This window comes from Cervus canadensis, chromosome 32 (genome assembly GCF_019320065.1).
Source record: "Cervus canadensis isolate Bull #8, Minnesota chromosome 32, ASM1932006v1, whole genome shotgun sequence".
Classification (NCBI taxonomy): domain Eukaryota; kingdom Metazoa; phylum Chordata; class Mammalia; order Artiodactyla; family Cervidae; genus Cervus; species Cervus canadensis.
Window position 1 is genome coordinate 15,292,419 of NC_057417.1, and position 13,057 is coordinate 15,305,475.

Here is a 13,057-nt window from a genome sequence, read left to right on the forward strand (position 1 = left end):
CCCATTTTTGAGTCAGATTCTTTTTTGTTGTTGAATTTTAGAATTTATATATATTAGGCTGGTGCAAACGTAATTTTGGTTTCAGACCATGAATTTTAAATTATTATAACTAGACTCAAACACATCTTTATAAATCAAAATAGGAACCATTACAATCAACACACTTTTGCCAATGAGAAATAAGTTTGTTTATTCCTGTAGCATAAAAATCCACGCTTCGGGATTCAGTGAACTCTTGGAAAGCATTTTCTGCATCCTGCTTGTTGTGCAAGTGTTTTCTCTGCAAAAAGTTGTTGAGATGCTTGAAAAAGTGGTAGTCAGTTGGCAAGAGGTCAGGTGAATATGGCGGATGAGGCAAGACTTTGTAGCCCAATTCCTTCAACTTTTGAAGTGTTGGTCATGCAATGTGCGGTTGGGCATTGCCACGGAGAAGAATTAAGATCCTTTCTGTTGACCAATGCCGTTTGTAGGCATTGCAGTTTTCAGTGCTTCACATCAATTTGCTGAGCGTACTTCTCAGATGTAATGGTTTCATCGAAATTCAGGAAGCTGTAGTGGATCAGATGGGCAGCAGACCACCAAACAGTGAACATGAACTTCTTTGGGGGCAAGTTTTCTTTGGGAAGTGCTTTGGAACTTCTTCTTGGTCCAACCCCTGAGTTGGTCATCACTGGTTGTCTTACACAATCCACTTTTTGTTGCACATCACAATCTGATCAAGAAATGTTCATTGCTCTTGCATAGATCAAGAGAAGACAACACTTCAAAACAACATTTTTTTTTTTTTTTTTGGTCAGCACTTGAGGCACTCCACTTATTGAGCTTTTTCCTTTCCAGTTGCTTCAAATGCCAAATGACTATAGAATGGTCAGTGTTGAGTTCCTGGGCAACTTTTTTTGTAGTTGTAAGAGGATCAGCTTCAGTGATGGCTCTCAGTTTGTTGCTGTCAACTTCTAATGGCTGGCCACTATGCTTCTCATCTTCAAGGCTCTCATCTCCTTTGCAAGACTTCTTGAACCACAACTGCACTATACATTCATTATCTGTTTGTGGGTCAAATGCACTGTTGATGTTGTGAGTTGTCTCTGCTGCTTTTATGACCCATTTTCAACTCAAATTAAAAAAGCTCTTGAATTTAATTTTTGTCTAACATCACTCCCATAGTCCAAAATAAATATAAAATAAACAGTAAGGAATAAGTCATTAGCAAAAAAGCATATAGTGAGAAATGTGCATTAAAATGATGGGTAACATAACCACATTTATTTAGAATGTATTCTAATATCAAACAGCAAATTTCAACAATGCAAAACCACAATTCTTTTTGCACCACCCTAGTATATTCTTGACATTAATTCTTTACTAGATATATGACTGGCAGATACTTTCTGCTTTTCTGTAAATTGTATTTTTACTCTGTGGAGATTGTCTTTGATGCATGAAAGTTTTTTCATTTTTGTGAAGTACAATTTGCCTGTTTTGCCTTTTGTTGCTTATGCCTTTGATATCATAAACAAGAAATCATTAACAAATCCAATGTTATGACTCTTTTGTCCTATGTTTTCTTCTATAATAGTTTTTGGTCTTTGACCCATTTTGAGTAGTGTTAAGTAAGGGTCCAAATAACTATATATCCCTCTCTTTTGGACCTCTTTCCATCTAGGTCACCACAGTGCATTAAGTAGAATTCCCTGTGCTATACAGTATAGAACATGATGTTTGATATGTGCATACATTATGAAATAGTAACCACAGTAAAGCTAATTAACATATCCATATCCATCACCTCATACAGTTACTATTTTCTTTTTTGGTGATGAGAACACTTGAGATCTACTATTCTACAACATTTCAAATTTACAATACATTATTATTAATTATAGTCACCATAGTGTACTTGTGGAAAACTGTAGAACTTAGTTAACACCATTCTAACTGGATCAAAGACCTAAATGTAAGAACTAAAGCTATAGGTTATGTTTTTATTCTGTGGATATTGTCTTTTGATACATGAAAGTTTTTAATTTTCATGAAGTACAATTTGCCTGTTTTGCCTTTTGCTACTTCTGTATATGTATAATCTATTCATTTTGCTATACAGTAGAAACTAGCACAACATTGTAAAGCTACTGTGAAAGTGAAAGTGGCTCAGTCATGTCTGAATCTTTGCGACCCCATAAACTATATAGTCCATGGAATTCTCTAGGCCAGAATACTGGAATGGATAGTCTTTCCCTTCTATAAGGGAATCTTCCCAACCCAGGGATCGAACCCAGGTCTCCCTCACTGCAGGCAGATTGTTTACAAGCTGAGCAACAAAGCTAACATACTCAAGTAAAAATTTTTTGAAAATCATATTTTGTACCTTTAATATTTATAATTTTCACTTGTCAGTCACACTTAAATTGGAAAATAAAAAGAAGATAAATCGAAAGCAAATGGCAAGATGTTAGATACAAACTCAAATATATCACTAATTACACTACATGTAAATAGCCTAAAAACAATTCACATGCTTGTAAGAGAGTATGTGTATGTGTGTGGGAGATTTTTTCATCAGGGTTATCTCTAGGTATTGGAACTATTTTCCTTTCATTTTTTTATATTTTGTAGTGTTTTCCTAATGGAAATTATTACCAATAAATAAAATATGAAGAATAAAAATTTTAGAAAAATGACAGAGAATTTTTCTTCCTTAGGTTATAATTACTTGTGTATATTTTTTTCATTCTTCTTAAGCATCCATACCAAAAGACACAGCTTCAGACATAGGCACTAAATGGAAAATGTAAAGATTTAAAACAAAACCTACTATCCAAAGTCCCTATCATTTTATAACATAAAGAACACCTTAACATCCAAAGAAGAGTTATTATCTTTGATTTAAGATAAGCACTTTAACTTGAATAAATTCAGCTTAATGAAGCACAATATGTTATCATTGTTTTTCTCATCTTACCACAGAATGGTAGAAACTTTACCATGGATTGGCATCAGTCTTCTGACTGGTGTATTGAGAGCCATCATTATCATACGTGGTCTTCCCTGGTGGTTCAAATGGTAAAGAATCTGCCTGCAATGTGGGAGACCAGGGTTCAATCCCTGGTTCAGGAAGATCCCCTGAAGAAGGGAATGGCAACCCACTCCAGTATTCTTGCTGGAAAACCCCATGGACAGAGGAGACTAGAGGGCTACTGTCCATGGGGTCACATAGAATCGGACAGGACTGAGTGACTAATACTTTCACTTTCACATTATCATACTGCTTTTATACAATATACTTAACAATCAGTAAGAAAGATCAAGGAGTCCTTCAAATTTGGAAATTTGTTTGCTATTTGACAAATAAAATAGATTGAAGGTATGGTCAAAGTAAAATATTTTGTGCTTTTTGTGTGTATATGTGTGTATTTAGGGTAAATAAGCTGGCAGATTCTGAAGTGGAGAGTCAGTCTATCCAGTCTCTTCATTTGATGAGCCAAAGAAGTCAAAACAGGAATCGGAGTAAGAGAGTGTTCAGAAATTATGAAAGACCAGTTATTACCAGATTAAATGAAATTGCTAACATTAAATTTAATACTGGGGTGAGTATATTCACTAAGAATGTAAAACTAGTATATTTGGCTTGGGTGTATATACTATCTGAACTTAAAAGATGTTTGGAGTATGGCCATAGGAGAGTCAAGCAGATATGGAACAGTCTGTACTACAACTCCATTAATTTCCTGATGCAAGAGAAATGGATTTTAGATAAAGATCACAGCTATGCCACTCTCACCATTGTTATTTCTCAGAATCACTGAGAAGTTCTCTTCATTTTCTAATAAATTTTCCCTTTGCTTGGTTCTAGCAAGACCCAAGAGTTACTTTTAGAAGATATTGGTTTATCAGATTAGGGGCATTTTCTCACTATGAACCATTGTTAATATACTAAATAAAGTAAAAGATAGTAGTTGTATACAAGTTTTATGGGGATATTTCCCTTAAAAAAGAGAGATGGAAAGATTATGGTTTGATGTTAAATAAAATAAATAAATATAATTTTTTTCCAATCAGAAATAATACAAATATATTATTGAATAAAATCACCTTGACAAGATTTTCAGTGTAGTTAGGTAAGAAACCATATGTTAAGTCTTTCCCCCTTAATACCTTATACAAATAAACTTTTCCATACCATTTTGTTTTCTTTGGTTAAATTCAAGAATATATTTGTATAATGTGTATAATTTGTATAATATATTTGTATAATAATCTTTTGCTATAAAAATTTTAAGCATTGAATTTCAATTTGAATATCTTCTTTGGATCACGAGTAATTCTGACGCCATCTTCTTCTCCTCTTTTTAGTTTCCACTTTACCGCCAGCAGTTTCATTCCATGTTTTTAAAGAGAGCACTATTCAACTGGCGCAGTTGGAAGTTGACATTGCTACATATATCAATAATTTTGTTTGTCACTACTTACCTCTTAACAACTCTAAACTTGTATTATACTATGCCTGCCAGAGAAATGGACTTAAGTCAATATGGTCGAACAATTGTGCCTTACTCAATTTCTGGGAATTCCGTTTTGGCTCTAAATCTCATAAAGAACCTTGAGATTTTTTTAAAGCTTAAGAATCAAGAACTTCGGGAAGTACAAGGTAAGACCTTTAGGGAAAAAGAGACTGCTGCTATATGAAGACCTATATGTATCACTTGCAAAGAAGAAAGTTAACTATGCTATCTAGCTACCCATTTCTTTCTTTTCCTACTAACTACCAGTATCTTAGAGGCAGCTAAATCAAAGATCAAAAATGTACACTTTACGGCAGCTGGGCACAAAAGTTAATAATTAACGGAAGCATTCTCGCTGCAGCGGTCTTTCAGCTAATTGTATCACCTTTCAAAGGATGAATAAAAGAGCCAAAATACTATGTTGTTGTGAAATTTAGCATACAAATTTGTATTCTGACCAGAATATAAAAATGTTTCTCTAAGCTCTCACAGGGTAAAATAGTTCCAAGATCTGAAGGTTCTTCTTTACAATATTGATCTTTCTAAAAACAGGTGGCTGAAGACTTAATAGATTGATTTTTCAGAACTACTATTTTGAAGATAGTACAAATAGCTGTACTTATTTGTTCAGTGTTTACTTTTGGTCAGAACTGTGAATATACTGAACAATTCTTCTGCATTATGTTTCTATGCTAAAAGCAACCCTTTTTATGTAGCTTTTTTTTTCTGTCCATTTATGTGTAAAGCATGTGTGCTCAGTCATGTCCAATTCTTTGTGACCCCATGGACTGTAGTGCGCCAGGCTCCTGTGTCCATGGAATTTTCCAGGCAAGAACACTATAGTGGGTTACCATTTCTTATTCCAGGGACTCTTCCCAACCCAGAGATCAAACTGTAAGCCGAGTGTGGAGAAAAAGAGAATGAGCCAGGCAGTCAGGCAGAGAACGATTTATTATAGGAAGAAAGCAAGTGACTGGCTTTAGAGAGAAACCAGTACTCTCCCTTTACAGCCAACCCTTCTTATACCCTATCAATGGGAAATTGTGCCCTGAAGGGAGGGGGCCTTTGTTTATCTTCAGCCTGCAGCTGGGGTCTTGTGATCATGTAGTCAGAGGGGTCTCATGGTTGGGTGGTCACATAGTCTTGAGAAACTGGCACCAGCAGGGAAAAACAGGATATCACCTTAAGGAAAAAACAGTATGCCACCAGGGCAATGTGGCCACTGTGACTTCATCCCTTGTTTGTCAGGTAACCATAATGGGCTATTTTTAAACAATATGCTATGAGCCAGCCCCTTGTGAACCCTAACACAAACCTGCATCTCTTGCATCTCCTACATTGACAGGAAAACATTTCTTTTTTAACCACAGGACCACCTGGGAAGCCCATAAATTAGCCCAAAACCTAGTGGATGGAGAATTTTGAATTCTTTGTATGTCCACTCTTCCACAAAAGCAACATAAATACTTTGAAAATAATTCTTAAAAATCAACCAACTTACAATATTGAAAATTAAGCAAAAGCACAGAACAAGCTAAAAAGTGTCTATTTTTAAAACTACTGAACATCTATTTAAAAAAATAATAGCAAAATCTGTGGCATTTTAACTTAGAACTATTCCTAGCTATGGATTTTCTAGCAGTTATGTACTGATGTAAGAATTAGACCACAAATAAGACTGAAGAATTGATGCTTTCAAACTACAGTGCTGGAGAATCCTCTTGAGAGTCCATTGGACAGCAGCAAGGAGATCAAACAGTCAGTCCTAAAGGAAATCAACCTTGAATATTCATTGGAAGGACTGATGTTGAAGCTAAAGCTCTAATACTTTGGCCACATGATATGAAGAGCCGACTCACTGGGAAAGACCCTGATGCTGGAAAAGACTGAGGGGAAGAGGAGATGAGGACAACAGATGATAAGATGGTTGGATGGCATCAATAACTCAATGGACATGAGTTTGAGCAAACTCTGGAAGATAATGAAGGACAGGAAATCCTGGCATGCTGCAGTTCATGGGGTTACAAAGGGTTGGACACAGCTTAGTGACTGAATAACAACAGTTCCTATGGGTCTCCCTCCCCTCAGTGGTGTGGTATCCATGAAAGCCAGAACCTCACAGTTGATGGAAAGAGCTAATCTCTTCAGAGCCCTGTTAAAAGTCCCATTTATGAGGATTGCCAACACTTTGACTGAAATAGAAGCTCTTTGAAAAACTCTATTCCCAAGGCATTATTCCTATTGAATTTAAATTAGGGCTCAACTCTTTAGGAAAATCCCTAACCCAAGGGAATTATTTAAAGCAATAGAAATCCAAAAAAATAAAATAAAATAAAAAATAGAAATCCACTGGTAATAGCATCACAGGTAGCTAAGGCTGTGCTTTCAGTTGGGCCAAATAAGAGCTTACCCAGAAAGCAATTTTAAAGGAATACCTGGGGAGCTAGATGACCACAGTGGACTTTAAAGTTCTGATATTCCTGCAGACCTAGAAAGCTCAGAATGGTAGTATGCATGGCCAGAAATAACCTAGGAAATTAGAAGGATCCAGTCACTTACTTCTAGTTGATGTTGAGGCCCTACCCAAGCAAGCAATGAAAGCTGAGGCTGACTTGTAAGCTGCCTGAAATTTGAAGGTGTGCCTTTGTTCAAAGATCTCTTTGGCCAAGGGTAGTAGACTTACTGGCTCTAGACATTTAAAAGAATCTTTTAGCTAATTGCTAAGTTATATTGATTTAAGACTGACCCCTAGAAGCCAGGCTTAAAGGTCAGAATTTTTTTTAAGTTCATCAAAGAAATAAGTGGCTGCATACTGTAGAGAATACAAAATCTACCTACAGAACTGTCCATAGAAATCTTTAAGCAAATGAGTAGCAGCAACAACAACAAAATTAACAGTAACAACACACAGGGAAGTTCAGATACCAGAGTTGATACACTATCCTATATGCCCAGTTTTCAACAACAGCAGAATGATAAGAGAAAGAGTAATGGGCTGAATTGTGTCCCTTCAAAATTAATATGCTAAACCCTACCTCCAATATCTCAAAATGTGACTGTATTTGGATATTAGATCTTTAAAAAAGTAATTAATTTAAAAATCTTCAAGAGTGGTTCCAATGTGCAGATGAGGTTAGAACCATAGAATCAGAGGAACTCCGGGCTCAGGGATGCCAGGCATAGATGTGGGAGGAAGTAAGGGGCTCCTCTAAAAACAGGGAGATTAAGAAAAATGTGGGCTTCTGGTTCAAGATTTCAGAGTAGAAGGATGTGCACTTCTCTCCTCCTTTAAGAGGACCAGAATCACAACTAGTTGTTGACAGGAGGGCATGGGAACCACCAGAAAAAGTCACCCATGTCCAAAGACAAGAAGCCACGAGATAATAGGAGGGGCACAATCACAATAAAATCAAATCCCTGCGGGTGGGTGACCCACAAACTGGAGAACAATAATCCCAAAGAAGTTTTCCCACTGTTGCAAAGGTTCTGAGCCCCACATCAGCCTTCACAGCCTGGGAATCTGACAAAGGAACTGGGAATCAACAGGGAATTTGACGTTGAAGGCCAGAAGAATTTGGTTATAGGACTTCCACAGGACTGGAAGAAATAGAGACTTCACTCTTGGAGGGACAAAACCATCTTGCTGTAACCAAGACCCAGGGGAAAGGAGCAGCGACCCCACAGGAGACTGACCCAGACCTGCCTGCTAGTGTTGGAGGGTCTCCTGTGGAGGCATGGGTCAGCAAGTGCTCACCACAAGGAGAGAGGCACTGGCAACAGCAGTCCTTTAAGGTCCTGCTTGGTATAAGAACTCCTGGAGATCACCATTAACCCTACCACAGAGCCCATAGACCCAGGGCTGGGTCACCCCAGGTTAAACAACTAACAGGGAACACAACCACACCCATCAGCAGATAATTGTGTTAAAGCTTTATTGAGCAACACCCACCAGAGCAACACTCAGTTTTTCCTACCACCAGTCCCTCCCATCAAGAAGCTTACACAAGCTTCTTGGCCTCATCCACCAAAGGGCAGACAGAAGAAGCCAGAAGAACCACAATTCCACAGTGTTAGAACAAAAGCCACATGACAGAAGGTTAATCAGGATGAAAAAGCAGAGTTATGTCCCAGATGAAGGGATAAGATAAAACCCCAGAATAACAATTAAATGAAGTGGCGATAAACAACCTTACAGGAAAAGAATTCAGAATCGTGATAGTGAAGATGACCCAGGATCTCAGAAACAGAATGGAGAAGATGCAAGAAATGTTTACCAAAGACCTTCAAGAGCTAAAGAACAAACAAATAGAGATGAACAATACGTTAGAAGGAATCAATAGCAGAATAACTGAGACAGAAGAATGGAGAAGTGACCTGGAGGACGGAATGGTGGAAAACACTGCCACGGAACAGAATATGGCGGGGGGGGGGCGGGGAGGCGGAATGAAAAGAAATGAAGATAGCTTATGAGATGACTGGGACAACATTAACTGCACCAACAATCACATTATAGGGGTCCCAGAAGGAGAAGAGAGAGAGAAAGGACTTGAGAAAATATTTGAAGGCATAGTAGCTGAACACTTTCCTAACATGGGAAAGGAAATTGTTAACCAAGTCCAGGAAGCACACACAGTCCCAGGCAAGATAAAACCATGGAGGGAAACACTGACACATAGTAGTCAAACTGACAAAATATAAATACAAAGATAATATATTAAAAGCAACAAGGGAAAAATGATAAATAGCATACAATGGAACTCCCATCAGGTTAATAGCTGATTTCTCAACAGAATCTCTACAAGCCAGAAGTGCATGACATGATATATTAAAGTGATGAAAGTGAAGAAACTACAACCAACAATATTCTACCCAGCAAAACTCTTGTTCAGATTTGATGGAGAAATCAAAAGCTTTCCAGACAAGCAAAAGTTAAGAGAATTCAGCGTCACCAAACCTGTTTTACAGCAAATGCTAAAGGAACTTCTCTAGGCAGAAAACACGAGAGAAGGAAAAAACCTACACAAAATAAATGCAAAACAATTAAGAAAAGTGTAATAGGATGATACTTATCAATAATTAGGGCTTCCAATGTTGTGCTAGTTGTAAAGAACCCACCTGCCACTGCAGGAGGTGTAAGAGAAATGGATTTGATCCCTGGGTCAGGAAGATCCCCGGGAGTAGGAAATGGCAACCCACTCCAGTGTTCTTGTCTGGAGAATCCCAGAGACAGAGGAGCCTGGTGGGCTACAGTCCATGGGGTTGCTAAGAGTTGGACACAATTGAAGCAGCTTAGCACATACCACATCACTCTACTCAATCCTGCAAATTGTGTGTAATTATTCTATATCATTAGGTTAATCATGTTCCCATTATGACTTGCAATATAATTATCTTTTATTTTTTTGGTTTGGCTATTGATTGTGAAAGCTGATAAACATCTTCTATTATTGTGATTATGTCACTATTAGTATTATTTACTTAATACAACTGTATCATGATTGGTCAATAGAGAATAATAGAATTGTATATCACTAAAACTAACATTTAATAGAAAAACCTGTAATCACTTCTTAAAATCCAGATGCATGTCAGAATTACCTTGGAATTTTTTGAAAAATACAAATGTCCAGATATTGCTTTTGTCTTCAGAGATCCTAATGTGTTTCTATTACAGTGGAAGTAGGAAATATTCTGTACAGTCAGAAATAAGACCTAGAGTTGACTATGGCTCAGACTATGAGCTTCTTACTGCAAAATTCAGACTTAAATTGAAGAAGGTAGGAAAAACCACTAAGTCATTCAGGTATGACCTAAATCAAATCCATTGTGATTACACAGTGGAGGTGATGAATTCGATTTAAAGGATTGGATCTGGTAGACAGAGTGCCTGAAGAACTATGGATGGAGGTTCATAACATTGTACATGAGGCAGTGATCAAAACCATCCCAAAGGAAAAGAAATGCAAGAAATCAAAGTGGTTGATTGAGGAGGCTTTACAAATAGCTGAGGAAAGGAAAGAAGAGAAGTGAAAGGCAAGGGAGAATGGGAAAAATAACTCAACTGAATGAAGAGTTCCAGAGAATAGCAAGGAGAGATTTAAAAAAGGTTTTCTTAAATGAACAATGGAAAGAAATAAAGGAAAACAAGAGAATGGGAAAGACTATAGATCTATTCAAGAAAATTAGAGATATCAAGGGAATATTTCATGCAAAGATGGGCATGATAAAAGACAGAAATGGTAAGAATCAAACAGAAGCAGAAGAGATTAAGAAGAGGTGGCAAAACTACACAAAAGAACTATACAAAAAAGATCTTAATGACCCAGATAACCATGATGGTGTGGTCACTCCCCTAGAGCCAGATATCTTGGAGTGTGAAGTCAAGTGGGCCTTAGGAAGAATTTCTACAAACAAAGTTAGGGGAGTGATAGAATTCCAGCTGAGCTATTTCAAAGCCTAAAAGATGATGCTGTTGAAATGCTAAACTCAATATGTCAGCAAATTTAGAAAACTCAGCAGTGGCCACAGGACTGGAAACCATCAGCTTTCATTCCAATCCCAAAGAAGAACAATGTCAAAGAATGTTCAAACTACCACAAAATTGCACTCATCTCACATGAGACCAAGGTAATGCTCAAAATCCTTTAATCTAGGCTTCAGCAGTACATGAACCAAGAACTTCCAGGTGAACAAGCTGGGTTTAGAAAGGGCAGAGGAACCAGAGATCAAATTGCCAACATTCGTTTGATCAGAGAGAAAGCAAGGGAATTCCAGAAAAACATCTACTTCTGGTTCATTGACTATGCTGAAGCCTTTGACTGTGGATCACAACAAACTTTGGAAAATTCTTAAATAGACTGGAGTACCAGACCACCTTACCTGTCTCCTAAGATACCTGTATGCAGGTCAAGAAGTAACAGTTAGAACCAGACATAGAACAACTGACTGGCTCACACTGGGAAAGGAGTATGTTAGGGATGTATATTGTCACCCTGCTTGTTAAACTTCTATACAGAATACACCATGTGAAATTCCAAGCTGGCTGAATCACAAACTGGAATCAGGATTGCTAGGAGAAATATCAGCAACTCAGATATGTAGATGATACCACTCTAATGGTAGAAATTGAGAGGTGCTAAAGAACCTCTTGAAGAGGGTAAAAGAGGAGAGTGAAAAAACTGGCTTGAATTCAACATTCAAAAGAATATGATCATGGCATCTCTCTCATCACTTCACAGCAAATAGGAAAAGTGAAATAGTAAAACAAAACAGAAAAAGTGGAAGCAGTGACAGATTTTATTTTCTTGGGCTCCAAAGTCACTGTGGATGGTGACTGCAGCATTGAAATTAAAAGACATTTGCTCCTTGGAAGGAAAGCTATGATAAACCTAGACAGTATATTAAAAAGCAGTGACATCACTTTGCTGACAATGGTCCATTTATTATTGATACCAACAACTGGTACACTATAAAATATATATTTAACACAAAATGCATACTTGCATAATAGAAGAACAAAAAGGAGATAAGACATATAGAAAACACAAAGCAAAATGTCAGTTATAAATACTAGAATATCAGTAATTATATTAAATATAAATGCATTAAACAATCCAATCAAAAGGCAGAGGTTTTTCAGACTGGAATTTTTAAAATCTAATTTAAATGAAAGATTAAAGGGGTGGGGTGAGGACACAGATTACCAAAACTCACAACAGCATCAAAAAGAATAATGTACATACAAATAAATGTAAGAAGAAGTGCAAGACTTGTACACTGAAAGTTATAAATACTTCTGAGGAAAATTAATCTTCTAGATACATGAAGAGATATTCCATATCATGGATTGGAATACTGAATATCATTAAGATAGAAAATTTCCCCAAGTGGATCTATACAGTCAACACAATTCTTATCAAAATTTCAGCAGACTTTTTTGCTGAAATGGACAAGTCAATCCTCAAATGTATGAGGAAATGTAAATGACCTAGAAGAACCAAAACAATTTTGAAAAAAAAAAAAACTATGTTTGTTTTAGACAAGAATAGACCAAGAAATTCTTAGTAGTTTACTGTTTTTTCAAGTTGTAAACTTATAGTAGGGATTACTGATGGTGCAGAATTCTTGAGGAAATTTGAAGTAGCCATTGTGGGAATTGAAAAGGGAAGAGACAATGGGAAAAAGTTTTGGTCTTTCCACTTTGACATAAGTAGTAGGTGACTTATTACATACTGACTAATCAATTTCTTTCTTTATTCTAGGTAATGTAATGAAATACATAAAGGAAAGTAAAGAGTATCGTGACTTCTCCCTGATTGCATTTTCCATTGAGGTTGAGAAAAACAATACAGTATTTACTATTTTTTTCAATAATGAGGCATACCATTCAGCTGCAACATCCCTAGCGGTGTTCGACAATGTTCTTTTCATGTCAGTTTCTGGCCCCAATGCCTCCATTAAAGTCTCCAACAAGCCTCAACCTCTCCCTCGTTACGGTTCTAACACAGTGTATGTATGATTGACTTTCCTTTTACTGGAATTGAGCCTTAATATATATC

At 36.9% G+C, this 13,057-nt stretch overlaps 1 protein-coding gene across 1 annotated transcript in view; it reads left to right on the forward strand.

Annotated features, from left to right (window-relative positions):
• The window catches only part of LOC122433545 (phospholipid-transporting ATPase ABCA3-like), a 224,824-nt gene that overhangs the window by 123,028 nt on the left and 88,739 nt on the right, over positions 1 to 13,057 (forward strand). Inside the window, exons 17-19 of the mRNA XM_043456582.1 lie at positions 3,416 to 3,584; positions 4,351 to 4,645; positions 12,761 to 13,007. Of these exons, the coding sequence (XP_043312517.1) occupies positions 3,416 to 3,584; positions 4,351 to 4,645; positions 12,761 to 13,007 (711 nt within the window). The remainder of the gene's footprint in view (positions 1 to 3,415; positions 3,585 to 4,350; positions 4,646 to 12,760; positions 13,008 to 13,057) is intronic.